The sequence below is a fragment of the Melanostigma gelatinosum genome, assembly GCF_949748355.1.
Source record: "Melanostigma gelatinosum genome assembly, chromosome: 8".
NCBI classification, from domain to species: Eukaryota; Metazoa; Chordata; class Actinopteri; order Perciformes; family Zoarcidae; genus Melanostigma; species Melanostigma gelatinosum.
The window spans coordinates 15,909,200-15,933,470 of NC_136641.1; the positions used below are offsets into that span (position 1 = coordinate 15,909,200).

Genomic DNA, 24,271 nt, shown 5'->3' on the forward strand with positions numbered 1-24,271 from the left:
TGTCAGAGGATGTTTGGAAACAAAACAATGGCATTTGATTGGACCGCTGAATAGTGGGCGGGCGCACAATGTACCGCTCCACACACACCTCCCGTGTCGATTTTAAATTAATTGATGGACAGATGTCATGATATTATTAGTTGGAATTGTTTGGTCATAGCTTATGGAAGCACACTTCATAGTTTTGCACATATTGCTAAAAAGATGCACAATGTGACCGGGGATGTGAGCTAAAATGGTAAAAAAAAAGAAGGCACTTTTCATTCCATCTATGTCACATCTGGTTCTAAAGTGTGACAGGTTTAGACACGTCTGCACTAAAGACTAGATAGAATATATTAATATTCACAAGGCTGCAGGGAGATGATCGATGCAGGTTGTATGGAATAATTAGTCCACTGCCTGAATCTCATGAGTTTAGGTTTGCAATACAAGATATTAGTCTAGAATGTGTTCACAGAGAATAGCTTGAACCCCGAAGCATTGCCTCACATTGAAGAATAGCAGTGGAAGTTGTGATCAGCTCGTGTGTGTGTTCACTGGGCGAGCAGCTGATTCACCAGCTGCATTGTCTACTTCTCCTCTCAACATCATTCAACTTAATAATTTGGGAGAAATTTCAAAAACTGTGTTTACCGATCACATCCCAGTGAGAGGTGCATTACGCAGGTGTGGGCGGGGTTCATACTGACGTCTCAGTGAAGGGGAGCGCTTGCCAGTCATCTATTGCAGGCTATGACACCAATAGATGACAGCAGGTGACAGTCGCCTCTTGAGCCTTGCCTGACTGCGATAAACAAAATGCATGGGTTGGCTATGTTTGTCTCTGTTGACAGAATGTGTCAACAGCCTGCTTGTGAGTCTAGATGTCACGGAAATGAATACTACAAGGCCACACAAGTACACACACATTATGCAGCGAGATGAGGGGGGGGGGGGGGGGGGGGTCATGTTATCCGTGCGATTCATCAGTGCGGCCTTAATCACCGTGACTCATATTTCAGGCTCATTCAGGAGCGACTCAGAGGGAATAAAAGGGAAGCATGCACCTCCTTTCATGCTTCCCCTGACGTGAATGACACAGTCAGGGTTGAGGTTATCTTTGTGTGTGTGGATATCAGGAAGTGTGTTTGAGGAAAGTTACAGTTTGAGACCGCCATGTAAGGAACTCTTTGGGCCTGTGCTGCTTATCAGTCCCACACACATTCTTCCTTTACTTCCCGCATGCTATCCACCTTGCACACACACACACACACACACTCTCTCTCAGCTGAATTATATGTCACGCTGATCTGTTGAGTTCATTTGCAACCTGCTCAGATCGGCTCTGTTCTCCAAGTCTCACGACAGAAGCCATATTATTTTTAGGCCTTCACTTCGCACTAACATCACAAGACTCCCCCACCATTACTTGTCTTTCCACTTCCTCGCCGTCCTCTCACGTCTTTATCTGTGTGTCAGAATCAGACGAGAGAAGGGTTATAGCTGTGTGCCTGTGTACCACACACACTGCATGGTACCTTGAACTGTAGTGAATCTGGAAAACGTTAAAAAAACACATGGTAACAATATGTTAACAAGTTGTGTACGTGGACTATATATATATATACATGATTTTAAATTGCTGTAGCAAAACAACAACAACTCAGATATATTTTTCCAGTTCACATCAACTTTAGAATTTGACTGTAAAGTTTGTCAAAACAGACAATAGCTTTGCTTTACACAATTTGCAGGTACAAAGAGCGTTTGTAGCGTACGAGGATCACTGGGTTGAACATTTCATTGTTCTGAACACAAAATTGATCCCAATAGTCAGGCCAGCTCCCTGCACGATATCCATCGATGGCATCGGTGTGTGATTTGGACAAAAGCGCCATATAAATGCAGTTCTATTTGCATTGAGAGCTGTCGGTACAATTCGGTCAAATTGTGACCATAATACAGAACTAACACCAATTCTGGTATCAGCCTCTATACATGAATCAAACCCACTTGTGCTCTCTGAAAATGGATATTATTGGACAACATTGCTTTGCAAAACTTTGGTTAACCAGGTTTTTGTCAGTAACCATTAAAAAATGGATTTTTTATGTTTATATTGGAAGTGAACAAAATGAACCAGCCTTCTCGACTGATCGCTCTCCTATTAGAAATAACATAAAGTGCTCTGTCCCAATTATGCTGTTTGTCTGGATAACTTGAGTGAAATCTCTGTGCGTGTAAACCCAACTAACGTCACCAGAAATGTCAATGACATTTGTAGAATAGTTATTACTTCGTCAGCTATGATAACTAGCACTGGGTTAAGCAAACTTTTGCTTAATATCAACTCCAATGTTGTCCTGGAGATAACGAAAAAGCAGAGGGGAGTGTCATTAGAGAAAGACAGCTTGATTCATATTGGACAAGCGAACACTTACAGCTGTTCATTTTCAATCTGCGTATGCTGTGAATGGCAACACCGTTGGCACATGATGCATCCCACTAGAAATAAATCATTGGGCTTAATATTCATGCTTGTCAAACACGTCAAGTTATCAACATGTTTCTATTTATTAAATTACACGCCTCTCCTTTTAATTGTCACCAAATTATGCAAATGTGAGTGATTATAATTAGTACAACAATGATGATAATTAAACATTACATAATACCACTCTTAATCATGACATCATTTGCCAAGTGAAGTTTAATTAGCTGAAGAGGCACACCTGACTGAAATGGTGCCACTGTTGATGAGTCATAGTCAGACCCCTTGTGATTGAGAAGTCACAATGTCCTCAGTGGGGAAGATCCATGAATGGATATAAAAGTTCAACAACAGGATTATAGGATTACGTTTGGTTTTGGTTTAGTGAGTCCAGCATGATAAAGTACATACGGTAAGATAAGTGCACTGAAGTCGAGGTGAAGCCAGGAGCCAGCACCAAGAGGAGCTGGAGTGTGTGACGGTGGTTGGATGAGGCAGCATAGCCGATGCAGGAGGCCTAGTTCCTCCCGTCAAAACAGACAATAGAGAAACTGTGAGCAGGAGAGCAACATAAATATTTGAAAGCACAGAGAACCCTGAGAAGATCCTGAAAGCTGGATGCTTTGCCCACCAACTAAAATGAGTTAAATTATCAGCTAGCCTGAGCTGGAAAAAGTATGGCACATTTTTTACTTTAGAAATGACAACTTTTGGTAAAAAAGTACTCAAAAAAACTTTTGGCAGGTGAGCTCTTGCAGCTCCAGCAGCTATGAAAAAGAAACCGGTCTTGTGTTCTGTAAATTTCAGGCCTGCTCTTTGAAATGCATGTCATTCTCACCAGGATTGCACTGAATATATTATTGTGGAGTATGAATTCTCCTCACTTGAAATAAAGACCACCTTTCAAAGAGAGGCCACGCTTACCTCTGTTAGCCAACTGCCTAGGAAAAAAAACGTATATATGCCCTGGCTCATTTATAGCTGGACTCATTTTTGGAAATGATATCACTCCAGCATTGGTCTAGGAGTGTCACAGCTAATTAGACTCCTGCAAGGCCGGGAAAAATCTCACTAAACTCATTATTATGGCAGCTATACAGAGCCAGAGTCCTGTCATCACTGCGTGGCAGCGCAGATACTTACGTCATCGTGGTTTTGTCCAAAAAACAATTCAATTCAACAGCAGGGAAGTTCTGGTTTCACTTCAGCTCTATATGAAACAGAGAAGGGTTGAGGAATGCTATTCACCCCTTGATGTGTCACCTTCCTTCAAACACCATCCTAGTGGCGACGTGTTGCCATCTATAACAGCTCACACCGTTTGGCCGGATGAAGCATCTGCCGGGGCATCTGCTGTTAGCACCGTTAACCAGGAAGCACACTGACTAATCTCAGCATCGCCTGCATGTTCGGAGTAACGCCACAAATAACTTGATTAGTGCTGAGCAGCAGTGTGTTAGGACCCTGTCTGCCTGTTGCTGTGTTTGTGTGGCTGCTGTCCCTGCAGGTATTGGAGGTGGGCGTGGCAGAGGGTCATCAGCAACGTGGAAACACCTGAGCTCATCAGCAACACTGGTTGGTTGACCTTTATGATTTGTTTCTATACTCACACAACATTGCACACACGCATTCATGCACTCACCTACACTGCTGAACTCACTGACTCCACACGCCACCGTTGGTTTCAGCTTTCCTCGTATGCTGCCTTTAAGTTAATGAATCATTTGTTAATTGGCTCGATTGTGTGCGTCTCCCTCTGTTGTCATGGCCGTGCGGCCCGGTTTCTGACAAGTGTTGATGATCAGAACTGCCAGACGGATAGGACTCTGTTAGAGCGGCGCCTGATACCTCGTTTCAGCGCCAGTGTTGGATATTTTCTGTCGGAGTGGGTTGATATTAATGGTGCAGTGGAAGACTCTGAAAGAGCCGCACATGTTCGATTCATGATTGGATTCACGCACAATTTGAGAAACACTTTGCGGTAAGTTAACAAGAATACTCAAACATTGAGGCTGTCGTATTCTGATGTCAGAACCCTTTTTATACACTTTTCTCTCTGCAATCACAGCAGTGTGTTCCATGCTCAGTTGTGTTCTGTTTCTCGCCTCTTGTGCGTGTGTATGTGAGAATCCGTATGAGGGTTTATTCTCTGTAATCTTTTAATGACATGCACTAACGACGCGTTGAGGCTCAGTGGAAGGATCCACTGGGAGATTAGCCAAATCAGAAAAGCATTTTACAGAAAGGCAGCTTTAACGCAACACAACACAGATAGTGTATGTGTGTCATGGAGAGAAGAGATAGATGCCCACAGCTTCAAACCCAACATTATGTTTGCAACTCTCCCCGCCTGAACCCTCTCGTTTTATCTCCTTCATCGAGTTTACAGCCGTGGCATCCTGCCAGTCAGCGTCAACATCTATCACTGGCAGTTTCATGCTTACAGTACAATTCATTCTGCTGTTTTGTATTATCCATAGTGTATACTGTCTTTGAATGGTTCTACATTTAAACCTACATTAACCTCATCTCACCTGCAATACTTAATGACAGTACTTGTCCCTCCTGGGTTGTGACTTAGTAGAGTTTCCCTGTACAAGTTGTACTTGTCAAAAGCAATGACTTGCAGAGATAGTAGAAATGGGAAATGGAAAGAAATGACCTGATTGGAAGTCCAGTACATAGTGTATGCGACTAGTAGGCACTGCTATTTTTAAATGGGAGCATTTGCTCTTTTTTTCTCAATCTTTATTCATTACAAACCCAACAATGCTGGATTTTTGAGGCCTGTGGAATATAATTTTAAAGTGTGAAACAATCACAAACATTTAGAGGTAATGTAATTGTTTTGTAACAACAAACACCTTTGAAAATGGATCACAAAAATGTGGTTATCAAAGGATTACGACCGAGATTGGCACTAAAACAGTGGAATTGGCTCTGCCTGAAATAAGAGGGGAATCAGTGATTTAAACTGATATGTGACGCCAACGCTTTATAAATGACCTCAAAGTACGCTATCTGCCTGATGTAGACGTTTTACCTATTCATTGTTAAAAAAATTAATTTAGACTTTTCTGGAAGAAATAAAACAACAAACACTGTCACCTGCTGCATGCCACGTGACAAAGTAATAGTACTAGCAAAGTCTCGATCTTCAGAATCAAAAGCAGGTTCAGCGATTCTCCAAGAATTTTGTATTCCACCCACACCTAAAGAAGAAAAAAACGCCTGAAAGGCAACACAGTGTAGCTTACCAGTAGCCTGTTGTGGCACTGCGAGACAACATGGCCACTGCCGGAGTTCTAGTTGACGGAAAAACAACAGAACTAGAAAATCCTCCTGCTTCCCTGAAGTCACAGAGAAACTACAGGTTGTTTTAAAGTACCCTTTACTCATCGAGTGGCGTCTGTGTGATGAGGACTGCCTACAATGAGCAGCTCACCGTTTTCCTTTTCCTTATTCACCTGCATGAGATTTCCGTGATGAAAACTTCAGCCAAATGAATTTTGTAAAAAAGTAAAAGTCCCTCCGACGACGACGACGACACAGAGGTCGGCAAAGGAAGAACAGCTTTCACTATTTAGAGCTTTTTCCATCTGTTACAGAAGAGTTGACAGTGTTCAGAGCTGTTTGTTTGAAGCAGGAACTAAAGATGATACAATTTAATAAGAACAATAACAGGAAAGCAACCACCAGTTATTGATGACATCTCTTGGAGCCAACACAATAACACCAGTAGTTACAATTCATGATTTTGAGTTTCCTAATGCCTCGAGGTTTCTTCAAATCAACTCACACCGACGTTATCGATAATGCTTCTAGCTCCAAGCATCTAATGGTTGGTTGAATCTTCACATTTAATAGTCCGGGCTAAAACAAAATGCAGAGATTTGTATTTTCTTTTGAAAGGTTTTATTCATTTCATATAATACTGACACATGTACTCAATAGCGGTTAACAGGCGTTTAAAAACACAGATATTAAAACCATTAGAGCGTCACTTTGTTTTCAGCCCCGTTGATTCCATGGACCATTTTTTTTACACGTTTACATGTTTCAATATTTCATAACATCTACTTGGTATTAGTCTAACCTCACCCTGAAAGGATTTTGTCCTTTGTCAAAAAACAAAAGCAAAAAGAAGACTGACAAACTGTCTCCCCATTTTAGAAAATGGCATGTGGTAAGCCACAAACTATTCAAGGTAAAATACTCTTATGGAGGTGAGATCTGAACAAAAGTAACGGGTTACTATCAGATCTGAGAAACACTTTGACAGCATCAGTTGTGTCACATGTGGCACAGTTAAGTTTAAACGTGTCATCCCGACTACATGAGACAGCCATTCTGGATTCCACCCCCCATATTTGTAGTGACGTTTATAATGCAGGATAGTCGTCTAAAGTCCAGACCCCCTTTATTCCCAGTATGCGTATGGAACACAACTAAGCCATAGAAGAGAGATGAAGAATACAGGTTGTTGAAAAGAAAGTATTTTTTTGTCATTTAATCAAGTAGGTCATAGTTCACTTGGTTGAAGTCGTTGTTTGTAGAAGCAGTGAAGGATTGTGGGTGATGCGGTCCTGTGCGGTAGAGGACCAAGGACACTCAGTTGTGTTTGAGTTGATGGAAGACGGCATTAGAGTCCTGTCTCTTCAGCCTCCACATCTTGGATATCCTCAGAAAAATGAAACAATTACTGGTTCCTCAAAGAAGTCTGAGTGGGTTCCCCCTCCACTGATAGGTCCATTGTGCTATTTAAGTAACTCCAACGCCACTTCTGCTCTCCTTCAGACCGGCAGGACTATCGGGTCACCTGAAACAGGGAGAGAAGAAAGTAGGTCACTCAAAATAGTCCAAAAAAACAAAAAAAACAAGTTGGGATGAAGCCTGAAACAGAAAGCCAATTTCAGTAGAACATATGAAACGATGCAGTTACTTGGCGCACGGTCTGCTATTTGGGAATGGGAAGTGATTCATGTTGGTGGAGCACCGACATCGTGGCTAGCACGTTGTCCTTTCTCTCCTGGCAAGAGACTAAACCAGACACAGCTTGAATTATGGCCCACAGTGTCTCCTCTGTCAGCGCCTGGCCCGCTGCCACGTCATTTCGTCTGTTTGTCGAGACGGCTGCTCTAATCACATGGTCTCTTTATCTCCTCTGTCCATCTTTCCATTTTCTTTGCCCATGGACTCACTTTTGGTTTATTTCAAGCTATTAGGAGACATCGTCAACCGGCCAACGAGCAAACAGACACAAATTGCTGTGTAACTGCCAGTGCTTGGGCATGTAGTAGACCAGTCTCCCCACGTTTACACTGTTTTTGTCCGCTTGCCTTGTCTTTCTCATTGTGCTTCCCCAGTGGCTTCCCCTGTTAGCTCCAACACATGCTATCCCCTCTGTGTTTTCTGTCGAGGGACTCCGGTCCTTTGGACGACCCAGGTGCCATGCTAACAAAGTGTGAAGGCCAGCCATCACTGAGAGGGCTCAGAGGAGCGTTATCTCCAAGCTGTTCTACTGTATCTGCCTCCTATGGCTCCAGGCCACCTTTCCTGGGCCCGGATCTCATTGCCTTCAGGCATCTACTGCTGTGCCTGATCAAAGAGACTGCAGGCGTTTGTTGTCACGCCAGTTCACGATACACACGCACCTCTCTGTGGCGTCCATGTTTTAAGGTGTTTCAAGGTCCCTTTAGGTGGGCATCCCCTTGCCTGTTTGAATATGCCTGTAGGTGGCATTTTCTGTGCCCAATTAGAAAGCAAATGTAGGTAGTTAGATCTCAAGTGTCACATCCAGGCCCATGAGTTTCTCTTGTGTATTCCACAAGCTATAGCTGTCTACACAAGTGGCTGCTCAGATGGCCGAAAGGCAGATGTCCCCTACAGTCCTACATTTTACTCTTTATGACTCACTTAGTCACACAAAGTTAGATTCAGAAAAGCCATTATTTATCATTTTCTTTACGCGGGTCTTGATTCCCTGTTTGTATTGTTTCTATCGAAGGTGCTTTCAGAATATGTAAAGTAAGTTTTCTATATAGGAAGTGAAACATACACCTTGTCATTTCTCCGTTGACGTGTCGCTGCGTGTGCATCTACTGTACGCAAATGACACACACATGCCTTTCAGGGTATGACAGCTTAGTGGCTTGGCAGCCCGGCCGCGTCTGTCTGCTCACCCATATGATATTATTCGGCATTGATCGAGCTGTCTCCCGTCCCCTCCCTCTCTCCTCCCTCTGCCCTCCTCCTCTCCTCCTCTCCTCTGCTCCCAGCCAGGAATGGATGGAGGAAAGGATGCAGAGTGCCAAACCCTCTTTTGTGTTCTTGCCTGCTCAATGTACCCAGACACACGAGCATAAGCTCCTTGTCAGCTGACCAGTTCCAATATTCTTTTATCTTCCTTTCACCTCTGCCTCCACCTGTTTTTTTCTTTCTCATCCATCTCCCACTGCCTCTTTCTTCCTTTCTTACTGCTCTCTCTCTCTCATCCTCGTTCTCTCTCACTCTATCGTCAATTTCAATTTACGAGCGGGTCTTAATGGGACTATAAGAGAGCGTTCGATGCTATTGATCTGGATGCCTGCGCATCTTGACCTCAACGTACCACATCAGAGGAGAAAGAAAAATCACTCTTTTCATCATCAGGCAAACATATCAGCTAAAACGCTCAGATGGTGTGTAAACACACACACACACACACACACTACAACAGTCACACACTCACACAGATCATTGATCAAAGACCTGAATGCAAGAGACAGCAAATATTTGTGCTCTTTCAAACTACGACGGAGTCGATGATAAAGCGACGCTTGGCTGACTCTGGTTTGCTTTGATCTCGCTCAGGAGATTACGAATGCCCACTTTGGGTTTGATAAAACTAAATGCATGAGATCAGATATATGAATCGACTTCAGAACGGCACACTCGCATATTCAGAAATTACATATCTGATCAACCCTCGTGTGCCTCTTTCTTCAATTATGCCCGTTGCACACACTCCAATACCACTCTGTCTTTTTCTATTCCCGTCTCTTTGTCTCTTTATCGCACTGTGATCTGAGAAGTGATTGCGGAAAGTTCAGTAACACTTACGAAGAGGCTAACACATATTTGAGCTTGTGCCAGCACAGCGGAAAAGTATTTCAGAGTGAGAAGGAAAGAGCGTAACTTGAGGGTGTGAGATCCACTTTGCTAGGTGAGAGGTGAGCGGAGGAAAAAGCAGGGGAGGAATCCTTAATCAACCAGGTGTATAGGACTTTCAGGAAAGAGAGAGTGGGAAAGAGAGAGGAGCCTGCACTTGTCTTCTGCTTTACTTAAGGACATGCACTCTCCACTGACCACGCCTTCAATCCATTATTTAGGCAGAAAACAAAGGTCTGCACCCGCCATGAATAATGGAAGACGAGAAGGCAGAGAGAAGGATGGAGTTTAGAAACAGAAGCATACAGTGACAAGAGGTGAGTCCGAACAAATTCCCTCCCATAACAGGCAGCCGAGAGTCTGCTCATGTCAAGTCACTGAGGAGAAGCCAACAGGGCTAATGTACATCCACACCTACGCACACACACACACACACACACACGCATAAAGACAGACAAATGGACGGTACTTGGAAATTGAGGAAATACAAGTAAGAACACACACACCCAAACCGCACATACTGTGTTATGGGCGAACAGGAGCGTAAAAAAAACTATCCGAGGACAATTACCACTCTAGTGTATCCGCTTGGTGCGTTGTTTTTGCATCGAGTCAGATCGTGCCAGTCAGAAGCAGGGCAAGTGGGAGTGAAGGGAATTGCGATGTTCTCTCTGCCTGTGTGTGTGAGTGAGTGTGTGTTCTATTTTCCTCGTTCCTGTTGGCCTTGTTTTTTCTTCAGAGACTGTGTGATGTTAGATCCAAGATGGGCAGGATGAGAAAGTAAAGAGAGATGAATTGGATGAGAAACACAATGATGTGGAGGGAAAAAGAGAGAAGAGTGTAAGGGATGGAGACAGGATTCAGGTCAACAGGTGGAAGTGGGTCACTTGGTGGCTGGTCTGATCTTGTATGTGCATGCATGTATGTGGGAGAGGGATGAGAGGAGTGTTTGTGTGTGAGAGAGAGAGAGAAGTTGAGATATTACAGAGGGAGACATTGTGTGAACACCAACCTTTGTGGTCTTGACTTTGTTGCCTGTGCTGCAGCTCCATCCTGTGAGGTCTGGGAGAACCTTACACTCTTCACCATCCATACACGGATGCATCTGACACCACCACTTCTGAGCTACGATGGAGGCTGGGCGGGGGGGGGGGGAGAGAGGAGAGGGAGGAAAATATTTAGTTTGGTAATGACAGGACTCGATGTTTGTGGGAGTTTCCATTTCGTGCTTTCGTGTGTTTCAATACCGTGTATTTGGGAATTTCAACAAAATGTTTGTTTCCAGCCACGACGGCTGCATAAATTAGGAGTTGGGTGCATCAAGATAGACAATTGGTAGTAAAGCTGCAATCAATCATCATTGTCATGATTGATTTTAGTTTAATATAGCGATGCAACAATCCGACTTTTTCAACCCCCGGTACAGAAAGTGATACTTGGGCTTCCGCTGATTGCGAGTACCGATCCGATACAAGTGTTCAATTAATAAGCCGCATGCCCCACTCTGGACGAGACTAGCATCAGTAGATGTGCAACATCAGGCTTGGTATCCGATACCAGATTGGCATATTGTCACTGATACTCGATCCAGCTGTTTGAGTCAGTATTATAAGATTATTACATTACATTACAGTCATTTAGCAGACGCTTTCATCCAAAGCGACTTACAATTCAGATTCGATCACACCGTGGGCACAGCTACGGGAGCAATTTGGGGTTAAGTGTCTTGCTTCAAGGACACATTGACATGCGACTAGCGGGGCCGGGGATTGAACCGCCGATCTTCTGCTCTCCACTTAGCCACGGGCGTGAAATCCGCTATCAGTATCGATTCATGTCTAGTTTAATTTGATATAAAACAGTGACAAGCAGGAAATCTCCCTATTTAAGAGGCTGAAAACAGCTGCCATTTTGGCATGACAACTTTAACGATTAATTGATTAAAATGTTTTTTCCATATCTGTCAATCTACTACTCAATTAGTCGACTACAACTTGTGGTCTCTTCAGTGGAGCGGCAGCTTCAGTTTAAATCACATGCTCCATGTGATTCATGATTTATTTGCTATAAGTCTGATTCCATTGCACGTTGTCTCATTTAGCTTTTTAATGAATCAAGTTGTTACTGCATGCATGGGCACGAGATTCTTGTGGGTTTAATCAGCACAGAAGGGACCATTTACATTTTCAATTCAAAGGACAAAACTGGAGGCAAGATATGCGTGAGACAGCTGGGATATGATGTCATCTTTTAGGGTTTGAAAGTAAATTTGTTCTCAACATGTCAAATCAGATAGAAATTAATTTTTTCTTTAGGAAAGACAAAACGGGAAAAAGCTTCGAAAGACCAGACTCATCACGAACAAGGTGATTGATGAAAGGGGAATAACACTCACCTCATGAAAGCTGACAGACTGAATGTGCAAACGTATGAACAATGTCCATATTATTGCCCTTTATTTATCTGTCACTCTAAAGACTTTTAGCCACAGTCAGTTACCATATAACATGTAAGGATTTCAGTAATTGCCACTCCAACTTAGAAACTAAACACATTCTCAGAAAACAGCCTGTGGCATAATTCCCAGGAGATTAGAGACACTTTGAGGAATATTCTGGGGATTTCTTAGTAATGAGATATTGCAGATAACCGCTTTGAGCAGAGAAGTCCCAGTATACAAAGCCCAGGCCGACTTTCATCAAGTCATCATTATGTGGTCTGTCAGAATTTGTGTCAGCTCAATATTGATGTCATATCCTCAGGCAATTTAAGAGTTGTATGTCAACCCTCTCTAAGTGGATAGAGTTGTGAGCACTTAGACATGATTCCCTCATATATTAAGCAGTGGTGGAACGCAATTTAGTACATTTACACAATTCTGAGTTGATTGTACTTTACTTGAATATTTTCATTTTATGCTACCTTATACTTCAACTCGACCACATTTATCTGACAGTTGCAGTTACTTTTAAGATCAAAATTTTGCAAACAAGACATGTAATCAGTATATAAAATATGATGCCGTGTTCAAGATTAAACTCCCCCAAAGTATAGAAACAAAGTGACTCAGCTCCACCAGATATAACTCTAACATGTAGACGCAGTTAATTCAGTTTTTTTTTTTAATTTAAACTGTATTTCACCGGGAAAAGCCTGCTTAACAACACAGGCAGCAGCACATTAAACAAAGTGAAAGTTGCATTTCCTCATTTGTTGACTTTAAATACCTTTCAAAGCGATTTAGAGTTTTAGCATGAAATCCATTGGCAAGAAACAAGAGAGCCGCAGAGACTGCAGTCTGTGATTTCTTAAAATGCCACTCTTACAGCTGCAGGCACTGGTTTGTGCACTACTGTGAGACGAAGCTCGTTTCTGTTTAAAAATCACAATCAACCCTTCATTCATTGTCAGCAAAGCAGCTCCGGAGAGACAACAGTTCCTGGAGATTCTAATATTTTCTGCAGGATTCATGTTGGTGGTCTGTTTATGTTCACATAAAATTGACTCAAGTGGTCAATATAACCACTGAATGCCTCCTCATGGAGCATTTCCCCTATTCTGCCTCTCAGTTAAGAAGTCATTCTGTTATATTAGATGTTGTTATATTACATTTGTGTGTCGTTTGCGTTATTTGCTTGGTTGTGAAGCACAGATTACTTTTATTGTTAGAATAGTTCAGATTCAGGTTTTTCTATTCTTTAAGGTGTATTAGGGTAATAGCTGGAGTAAGCATTACATTATTTCTGATTTGTTTGTGTGTGCAATGTAACCTTCTTTTATCTTTGCAATTCCTCTGAATTGCTCAACAACTGTTTGTCTGATTCTGTTCCATAGACTGTATACCATCCTGGTCTGCCGTTATCTTGTTTTTCAGCAACAAGAAGTGACACGAGAGGGTGGAGCGAAGCACAACTATACGATGAATAAGGTATTTTTATGCGCCCAAACGTTACAATGAACTGTCATGAAGTGAAACACACAGTGAAAGGGTTAAAGTTGTAAGACGAAAACACAGCCAGCTCCCAGACCGTGACAGCGGCCTGTCAATCCTAAGGTAGCTACTCCCTAAAGCACGCCCTGCTTTATGGTCTGTTTTACTCTAAATGGGACCATAACTTACTAAACGAACATCGTGCTGTACTGAAGAGGACTTGAAACTAGCAATCGAGACCATAAACCAATGTTCACAATGTTTACTGAGGTAATAAATCAATTGTGAATTAGGGTCAGTTCCTCATTGATTTTATACAATGAGACTTGTTTTTGCAACAAGATGAGTTTCTCCCTGATGGCCGTCTGAAATAATGCAAGTTTGAGGACGTCCATGTTAGTTTACATTTTTGAGATACGGCGGTTGCCGTCTGGTTCCATGCACCAGTGGCTACAAGGACACTGCCAACCAGTATTTTGTCCACCAGTACACAACCAATACTGCCAATAGAGTATTGACATCTGTCGGCGTTTATGCCAGTCATTTATCCAAGTTTCAGACGGGTGTAGCACACACCAGAGCAAATGTTTAAAATGGACAAATGTATGCAGCATGACGTAATAAAACATTTCAAAGTGAAACTCATGGGTCAAATAACACTTAGCTATGTTCTTGGGTGCCACATTCGTGAGGATTATTGCGTCACGACCGGCCAGATGGTATATTCCAGTCAGAGACACTGTGACGGTATTGAACATTTATAGCAAATGGTTGTAAAATTAGATTTGGCAGAAAAGGCTCTGCTCTTTGAGGTAGCTGTTAAAGAATCCAGGCAGCAACAACGCTGGCAGAGCTAATCCATCAGTTCTCCAACAAACACACACGTACATTAGATAAGGAATACTGAAAGATGAAGCACATCAGGAGGTTGGGAGCATATCGGGAGAGTAAAGGTGAAAGAAATCAGGTTATAATGGCCGTTCTATGCACCTGCATGAATGAGATTTTCAGATTGTTTCCACTAAAATGCTGCTAACTTTTTTACCCGGGTCAAGGTCATCCTCCTGAATTTGGCATTTACACTGTGTCGGCGCATGTCCCTGAAAAACAGCCTGTCATGGCTTCAATAACCAGGATTTAAAGGGCCAGTTCACTCCGTCAGAACTGCTTGTCGGACGGCAAAAGAGCTTGTATTGAATTTACAATATTTAACTGTTAAGCTTTGCACCCCTATTAAGCACCAATCGGGTAATCCAAGTCACAAAATCGAACAAATTAGCAACTATAACACTATATATTAACACTATACTCCATCATCATACCATGAAAACGTATTAATCCACATGAAAACATTTTAAAAGGCATTCTGATTCTGATGCGGGAGCGTGCAAATGAATGCGTGCACACGAAAAGTAGTTCATACCATCAACACAGGAGGGCATGGCCCGGGTGGTGCCAGCGACCTGTCCAGGGAAGCAGGAACATTTGACAGTCTGAGATCTCTCCTCGATCTTGTTCTTGTTGCAGCAGCGATGGGCAGCGATCACCTCGCACGTCCCTGCCTTCACATGCACTGGAATAGAGAGAGAGAGAGAGAGAGAGACACTGTGTTCATTTTGCACCAGGCTCATTTACACTAGTGTTTAACCCAACAAGTGATCTTGCATCAAACATTAACATTAAGTGTGCAGACAGAAGGAGAAGACAGACATTTTGTTATAACACTAACTTGGTTCCAGACCAATGAATCACTGCCCAAGTAAAAAACAACCAAGACAAACCAAGACAAATTCACTTTTGACAGGACAGATGTGCAAGTCACAGACAAAACAACCATCCCTTTGCCAAACAAAAAATGGCAACATGAACATGATATCAGACTGAATAATGAAACGGAGTGAAAGACCAATTGAGGGTTATGAGTCCATAATCAGATAGGAAGCCACAAAAGAGCAGCACAAATCAAACCATGCACCCATGTAAAAATAGTTCATATTTGGCTTACAGACACTCGCACACAAACACAGCAAATCTGGAAGCTCCAGTTTCTTACTGCATGGCTGCTGAGCCACAGCTGCTCCTTCACTAAGAGGATCTGTATGAAAAATGCATGTTCAGGCTCTTGTGGCCCTTCTGTAATACACAGGGAATAGAAACTCGGTAATTGAAAGAGAGAAAAACAACCAATGTTTGTATCCAACGTACGGATTTGATTGTACGATGTAGCTATTCCAAGAGAGAATTAGCTTTAATAATAATGAAGGGTTATATAGGAAGCCCCTTCACTCCTTCTATAGCTACCTCTTTATGTGCACATTTATGTATCCACACACTTCCATCACACAACTGTGTGGTTAATTAACAACAAGTCCACCCCGAGCACAGAAGTCCCCCGAGTCGACTAAGAGAAGGAACAAAGAAATCACTTTTGACGGTTTGTGATGATGTCAACACATGCCAGCCTTTCATCAAATACTTTAAAATGTCAAGGACAAACAATAGGCCTTGTCAAGAGCACTGTGTGCAGGAATACTGAGTGTGTGTGTGTGTGTGTGTGTGCACCAATTTGTTACGACCTACCACGTATACTGTTACAGCTACGCTTGCCTTTGCTTTTGTGCAGCGTTTGTTGCGCTGTTTGTGTTCGTGAACGTACGCGTGCATGTTTGTACGGTCTTATAGTTGCAACAGTCAAAGTCTGGTGTGTGCTTTTCGATTTTTTTTGACACCGTTGTTGGAAGTTGCTGGTATTTCCATTACAAAAGAGTCTGCCCATAATACAGCAAAGGGTGCACACTGCGTGGCAATGACAACCAAGGCAGAAAACAATGACTCCGCTCAGTCCAAAGAGTATTTAAAAGTGCGGCGAGCCAAAGTGAAAGACAGAGTATGAATATGTTAAACAGGCTAACAGAGATTTGAAAAGTTCTTAATGAGAAAAAGACAAAGCAGCAATCCTGCAAAGCCCAGTCCAATTAACATCTCAGTGAAAAAGCACAGTGGAATATCCCACCCACTGTGTGTCTGCCTCTCAGCCTTCTCTCAGGCCCTCGCATTTCTCCTTGTGATCCGCTAGCAGTGGATTGTGATGATGGTGGATTGATCCGCCCATCTGTCCAACACTTTGGTCCACAGAAAGATATCTCATCACACAAATTGCCCACAAAAGTTGGTGTCAATGATAATGGGACTCTGAGAATGAATCCTACAGTAAGATGGTCGCGTCTCCTTTGCTTTGGCACAACCATCGGGCAGAGTTTCATTTGTGACCCCGGCTTTCCTCTGACTCGCCTCAGGTCACATGGTCAACTGTATTTTCTCACTTTTTTCTATTCCCACACATCAGGTCACACTTTTATCATCCCCACAAGATCTCTTTCCATTTTTGGTTTGACATATTTACTCAAACACCGACTTCAGGTCAAATTGTCAAGTTTGTACTCATGACAAGTTAATTAATGGCCAGTTTGCCATGAAATTGAAATTAGTTTCTCTCCCCCAGAGAATGAATTGTAGTTACTTTGATGATACTCTTAAACCAACGTTTCTAATTTCAACCTCAAATAACTGCTCTCAAACTAGATTTTGAACAATATAGCGAGCTGATTACATGTGGCTTCCCCCAGAGGGAGAACCTTTTTGAATTTGCAGATTTCTTGAGATCACTTTGACATTTCTACCTCCTTTCGTCGCAAAGCTGGAAGAATATCCAAATCAACAGTCTGCCATTCATGCCATCCAACACTGTCATGCCCTGGTCTGAAATTGCAGCCTCTAAAGATTACTATTGGGCTTTAGCTTTGAGTTTTAGTTTTGTTTGATACTAATACCTCTCATTTTGCCATTTGCCCTCTCCCTCTTTCTATCTATATACAGTTTGACAATCTTGTTGCCTGACACTCGGCTCAGGGAAATCAACACACAAAGAGTAAACACCTTACCCCAACCCCCATCGACACACACACACACACACACACACCTCACAGCCCTTTTTTAGGCTCAGCACCTGCAGTAGTAATTGACTCAGCATTAGTAAGAGCGGCGGAGCACTGAGCTGAGCATAGAGGAATAATGAGGGGATGGGGGTGTGAGGACTTTACTGGAGGGATGTAAAAGTTCATTGACGCTCGATTAAGCAAATGAATGTTAATAGATGGCAAACAATTTCTTCAATATGGACCACATGGTGAACTAAATATAAGCTGGATCCTTATGATAGAATGGTTGAGTGATTATTTTGGCACTGCTTGATATGCAAATCTACAACAGGCTGTCCTGCTTTATTTAACGCATACTGTAACTGCATGTTCAAGGTAATACTGTGTAAAGTTCATTTGACAACTTTTAATTAAACCATTACTGCTGCCAGGTGGCAGGAATGGTTTTAAAATCACAGACAGAAAAACGAAAGAAGTGGTAAATTGAGCGATGAAGCCCCACTGACCAAAACTGTTTGATTATTATAATCGTTTTGATTGCTGCTATTCATGTTTTGTTTTTTCACTGTAATCAGCTGTCTGGGGTCTGGTTGTGGTTTTAATCCTCCAAATCAGCCTTTAATCTATGAAAATCTTCAAAGAATATTCTGGGAACGATGGATTTTGTAGAAGAATGTAGGACTCAATGTGTCTTCTTTTTTTTTTAAACGGTACTGATTTCACATTTGATAAAAGGGAAACTGACAGTATTTGCTTCTGTTAGGCTCTTAGTGTGGACTCATGTACTCTGCCTCAACATTAATCTCAATACGTGTGATATGTTTCCAGTGTCGCAGTAAATGCCCAAATACACCGGCTGTTACACATGTCACTGCTGCTTTTGTTGGCTGGCTTGGTGGACCTGAAGGACTTGTACTGTGGCTTTATGTTGGTTGGATTTTATATTTGTCCTATAAAACAAATTGACTCTTTTACATGGAGCATGACGGGATTTTCGGGTAAAATACATAAAAGATATGACAGGGAAATTGATCAGTACTCTCAGGAAACAGTGTTTAGTGTGCTCTCACAAAAGCTGTTCTTTTTATCACACTGTGTGTGCATTTGTTTACGTACTGCTAAAATAAAAAGATGTAAACACGCAGAGAGGTGTTACAATCTCGAGAGAAATAAATCCTCACCATTGACTAACTCGTGTGTGTGTGAGAGAGAGTGAGTGAGTGTGTGAGTTAGAGTGTGTGTGGGAGAGAGAGAGACTAATGATGCTAAACTACACTTAAAAATCATCCATTTTTAATAGGTGCGACTGCAACCCTCTTTCTATTTCATATATGGCGCATATCTTACTTTGCAATCTCTCTAACACTTCGTCTAACCATTTCTGCTCTCCTCCATTCTCCTCCTCCTCATCTCCTCCATCTATCTCAGCTCATCCTACTGCCATTTCATAAATGACCCCCTCCTTTCACAACCTCTCTTAGCCACTCCAGCACCCCATTTATTTCTCTTGCTCTTACCTCCGCACAGCAAACTCAGCAGGGTAGCAAACCATTATCCTCAATCACAAGCGCTAAATCAGAGACATTTTAACACTTTATATTTGTTCCCCCTTCTCTCGCCGTGTCTCTCTCTCACACTGTCTCTCCCCCCTCTCTATCTCTCCATGACATGGGAACTTGTTATCCCTGCTTCTCTAAACACAGCAGTGGCTGTTAACCCGATTTGCTCAAGATGACGTCCTACTGTCAGACTAACAGATGGACAGATTGCCCTCTGCGTGTGTGTGTGTGTGTGTGTGTGTGTCGGTGTGTGTGTGTGGTTTTGCTGACACACAAAGCTCCGAGATAGCTCTCTTGGTCCCAGCGGGGTACTTCTTTTAAGTGTCATTCCCACCACTGGGGGCCTCTCTCTCTCTGGGGGCGAGAGATTCTCTCACACACACACACACACACACACACACACACACACACACACACACACACACACACACACACACACACATGTTGCGCCATCCACCGTTACAACCCTCCTCTGCCAAATGAGAAGCCTCACCACCAGAGCATTACTCTTCATATCCATAAGTAGCCACAACCAGTGGTAGAAACTGGACAGCCTGCGAGTAGCCACTCTGACACCGAGCTGGCATTTCTACATATTTGGTGAGAATGTGCGTATGGATTTTGCTGTACCACTTTCTGGTCTGACCAGGTACGAAGCCTATCTTTGTCTCACAGCTGTGCCAGCAGCCTGCTCCTCTCCTTGCTGTGTTTTCTCCCGCCAATAAGGAATGAGCATCACAAACATCTATGAATGAGCACAGTCCATTGATCTATTTCCTCCAGAATATGTATAAAAGCCACAAAGAGTCATATTAAGATATCGGTATTCTTTTGTGTGATTCATGTCTATGGGCAGTTATGCAGATGGAGCAGATGTGACAGATGTTTTAGTGTCATGGGCACTCTCTGTGGGAAGGTGAAGAAACGTTTTGGTCATGTGTTTCATGAGAATGACTGAATGAGCTGTCATGTGTGGATTCCTCATCATTTAATACATTGCTTTACTATGTTGAGCGCACAAAGCAGCCAGGACCGAAAAATGACTGCTGTGGAAACAAAATCAGCTGTTGTGGAGGTTTTTTTTCAAAATATACAATATGTCTAAAAAACTACCTGAACTTGTGGCCGCAGCCCTAAATAACTGACTCAGTGAAAATTATGCTTCAAATTACTAAATGTATCCATGGTGCGTATAGATGCACTATATTAATCACATATTTCGTATAAATATTTCAGTATTTCCCCAAGGCCCATCGTGTTCTTTTCACAAAGAGCATATTTTGAAATGGAAATTCACTTCAGACTGCCAAATTAATTCTATTACAATGTACGATTCTCAGTGCATGTGTGTGTGTGTGTGTGTGTGTGCTTATCAGTGCATGTACGGCCATGCATTTGTGTTAATAATTAGATTACATTGGCCTCTGAGATGGCACCATTCCTTATGAATCGCAAACACGCAGCAAATTAAAATTCAGTTTGATAGCCTGCCAAGAAAATGAGCATTGAGAGAAAGGGATGCACGCACAGTCGACCACTACTGTCTTTTCTTCCTCAACCCTGTTTTCTGTTCTCCCTGAAAGCTTTCTGCATCTCTACAAGTCCATCCCACCTCTCTCCTCATCTACTGCCACATCATGTCCACCTCGTTTTTCTTATTAAAAGATAAAAAATGCATAACAAGTAGCGGAGACAAATATTTCTCTCTTTCATTTTAGAGATATAAGTAAAGGTATTCAAAGTGGAAGATCTTTATTTTTTTTCTTTTCACCATTAATTACTTTTGGATATGAACTAATATTGGCATTGTACGTCCTGTGTGTGCGTGTGTGTGTGTGTTGTTTGGACGACTAGACTGATCAATGGCAGCCCCCGGAGAAGCTTGACTCGTCTCACACACTAATTATAACCCTGTTATTATAACCTTTGAGACCAGCAGGGTAAAAACACAAGAAGGAAGAGGACGAGCAAGCATGGCACTTGTCACGACACACTTGTGCATATTTAATGGTTTATTCCAAGCTCAGCACAGCTAAGAATGTACTGCAGTATGCCTTCACCTTTGAAGCTTTTTGTTATTGGCTTTACAAAAGGGTCTTGTACCAATATTTTAAACAACCAGCATTTATATTGTTTAACCTCATGAGGCATAATCATCATTTGGGCAAAACAAAAATAAACTGCAGATTTAAAAACAGGCTGGCTTGGGTCTGTTCTCCACGTGTGCAGCCCAGAGAACCACTCCAAACAGTTGAAACCATCAAAGCAAGTTATCAGTTCAGTTTATCTTCTTTGTCTCCTCAGACTCGTTATTACTTCACGCTTTGACAACATTGTCCTTGTTACTACCTTCATGCCAATATAGCATATTTGATTTGAGTTGTTCTTATGCTCCCTCCCTCCCAAAGCAAAGTGGCATCACATGGCTTATTTTCCATATTTTGTCCAATGAAATAAACATGAAGACACAACCAGCTGAAACATAATGATAGAGAACACAATTCACTAAAGCCAGTGCCGCTCATACGTAAACTGCTGGCTTGGTGGTCATCAGATATTGTATTTGGAAAAACTGTAACAAATACACGTTGAAATAATAAATAATAAGATAATAAAAATCTTTTCCCGCGATGGTTAAGGTTTGGAGGAAACTGGTGGTCTCCAGTTCCAAAGTAAATAAAAGAGCACCAAAATACTTTCGTATCTGCAATAAAGATGCATAGCTATGTGAATGAAAGCTGAAGCAGCTGCATAATGTGATATCCAGCATTTGTGTACCAAAAGAATTGGGGAAGTCGATCAAAACTGCCACCGCACTGTGCATACTGCAAGTAGAGGCCGCTCTGCACAGCATGTTCAAACGTGCTGTCCTATCACAAACCTTCCCTCAGCTCAGCAACACCGAGTGAGAGACCGACCACAATTGGAAACTGTTTCCTCACTGTGGCGGCTCCTGCTCACAATGCGACATAAATAGGGAGCGAAAGGGAGTGAATGAAACAGTGGTATCTGGCTCATCGGAATTTAGGTCTGAACGGGAAAACAAAATCATCCTCAAATACTCATCTTTCTACTTGAATTCACTCCGCTGTCACTGTTCCCGTCTCTCTTTCACCTCAACAAAGTGACAATTGTGTCATTAAGGATGTGACGAGCTGCCTGCTGAACCACTCCATCTGTAAAAACACTCCGTCCACCACCACCCACCCATCCCTGTGCTACTCATCTCCACTGATAGGACACCAGCTTGTTCTCCGTCACCTATCTCCAGTGCGGTTTTAATGCAGCACTGACAAGGGAATAATCTCTCCCGCAGTCCTCCTGCTATATCATACAAGATCTTAGTTCATGCGACAGGACGGGCCTGGTGACACACATGGCGTGTCATGACGTAGCTGTAGCCCCGCCACCACCATCGCCACCACCCCACAGCAGACGATTTATACTAATCTGTGCTTCAGGCGAGATATTAGGGCGGTGAATTGGGTATAAATTGTTAATATGCTCAGATGTATTAACGCAGCATTACCACTCAGCCATTAACCTGTGGCGGCATATGGGTGTGTGTGTGTGGGTGCTCGTGCATGAGGCCCTCATGTTTTAAGCCGTGTTAATTGTTAGAGGTGGAGGTGACTTTTCACAAGCCCTTGGGGATGTCCAGGTCGCCTTCATCTCTATTTTTCCCCTCCCACGCTCTCTCTGAATTCAGAAACCCATCCAGCCACGGGAGTATTTACATCTTCTATCCCCTCCCACAGTTATAATGTGCAGAGTTGTGGGGGAGCTCAGAGCCATGCCTCTTTGCATTTTGTTCTCGACTGAAGCTGGCGTTTCTCTCTTCTCCTCTTTCAGTCTCTCTTCTCTCCTTCTCTGGTCATTCTGGCAAACCAGTATAGACACAGAGACACAATGATTGAATCCAGTCCAGACAACAGCCCCTCCTCCGGGTTTCTCTTTGTCAGTCAGCGAACAGAGAGTAGAGGAGAGATCTATAGCACCGCGGCCATGTTGATGATGATTTCATTCTGTCTGAATTCTTTGCCTGTCAAAGGAATGAGGACCGACACTCGTAAACGTCAAGCTCTGTGTATTTCACTTTAACAGGTTGCCGTGTGTTTGTGTACGTACTGTGTGTGTGTGTGTGTGTGTGTGTGTGTGTATGTGTGTGTGTGTGTGTGTGTGTGAGAGTGTGTGAGAGAGAGTTATGGTCGTTGTTTATGTCACTCTGTTGTAGAGGTGTCGTTTCACAGATCGAGATAAATGGCTCGCTACCACCCTGTTTACTCTCTTTGAGAGACTGGACAGTAAACTAAACAATGTAACGCGAGTATGGATAACACGTCACAGACATCACTAACGTAACTTAGGGCACCAAGACCGGTCTCTTACACCTGTGTCCTATATGAACACAGGTGTACAATGGTTTACATTGCATTACTTGAAAGCCCCCGTGTGTCTCACACAGACGATATAGGGTGCCTTGTGCGTGGGTATCAGACGCCAAGGGGCGTCGGTATTTGTTGCCTTGGGAATGAGAACGGGCTGACCAAGTCACTGTCATTTGCAAACCTTGTAAGTCTAATGTTAGCGATTCTCACAGCTTCTTTGGAAACTTTAGGAATGTTACGAGAGTGAAACAATCCATAACATTTGGCAAAAGATTGAATTCCTTTGTGGCCACGCAAGACGAAGGACGATGATACACCGGTGAGGATTTGAAAAGGTTGAAGACTCAGCATGTATTTTTTCATGAGCAAATACATACTGACCAATGGTCGGCTCTGCATGTAGTCACCAAACCTCCAGCATCAGATGTTTAACGAGGATGCATGAAAGGCCTTCACCGTGCCACTTTCTGGTGTGACTTAGCACTTAGCACAAATACCGCTGCTTCCCAGCTCGGTTTGAACTCGTGGACGATGCAAGTCGTGGTCGGCGTCTTAATCCTTAAGTCATGGCGGCTCCCTCTGTTCGACTACACTCGTCATCAATTAATATACATTAATTCATTTGTGTTCTTGATACTTTTGGATGTTTTCATCATTGAGTACTGAATGCAATATGTTTTTTTATTTGGCTCTTTTCTCATATTATGTGACCAAAGATAATTCACAACCACCCATACTGGCTTCTTATAGGAGAACATTTTGTTCTTTTCCTAAAGTTAACATATTTTGTTTCTGGTTAGTTAATATTGCAGTAATACATTAACTGTGGTGCG

The 24,271-nt window shown here is 42.6% G+C and overlaps 1 protein-coding gene across 1 annotated transcript in view; it reads right to left on the reverse strand.

Annotated features, from left to right (window-relative positions):
• Positions 1 to 6,445: 6,445 nt before the first annotated feature.
• The window catches only part of LOC306780831 (chemokine-like protein TAFA-2), a 69,976-nt gene continuing 52,150 nt past the window's right edge, over positions 6,446 to 24,271 (reverse strand). Inside the window, exons 3-5 of the mRNA XM_079273327.1 lie at positions 14,977 to 15,126; positions 10,635 to 10,759; positions 6,446 to 7,292 (exon numbers count right to left, since the gene is read on the reverse strand). Coding sequence (XP_079129453.1) covers positions 7,281 to 7,292; positions 10,635 to 10,759; positions 14,977 to 15,126 — 287 coding nt within the window. The 3' untranslated portion in view covers positions 6,446 to 7,280. The remainder of the gene's footprint in view (positions 7,293 to 10,634; positions 10,760 to 14,976; positions 15,127 to 24,271) is intronic.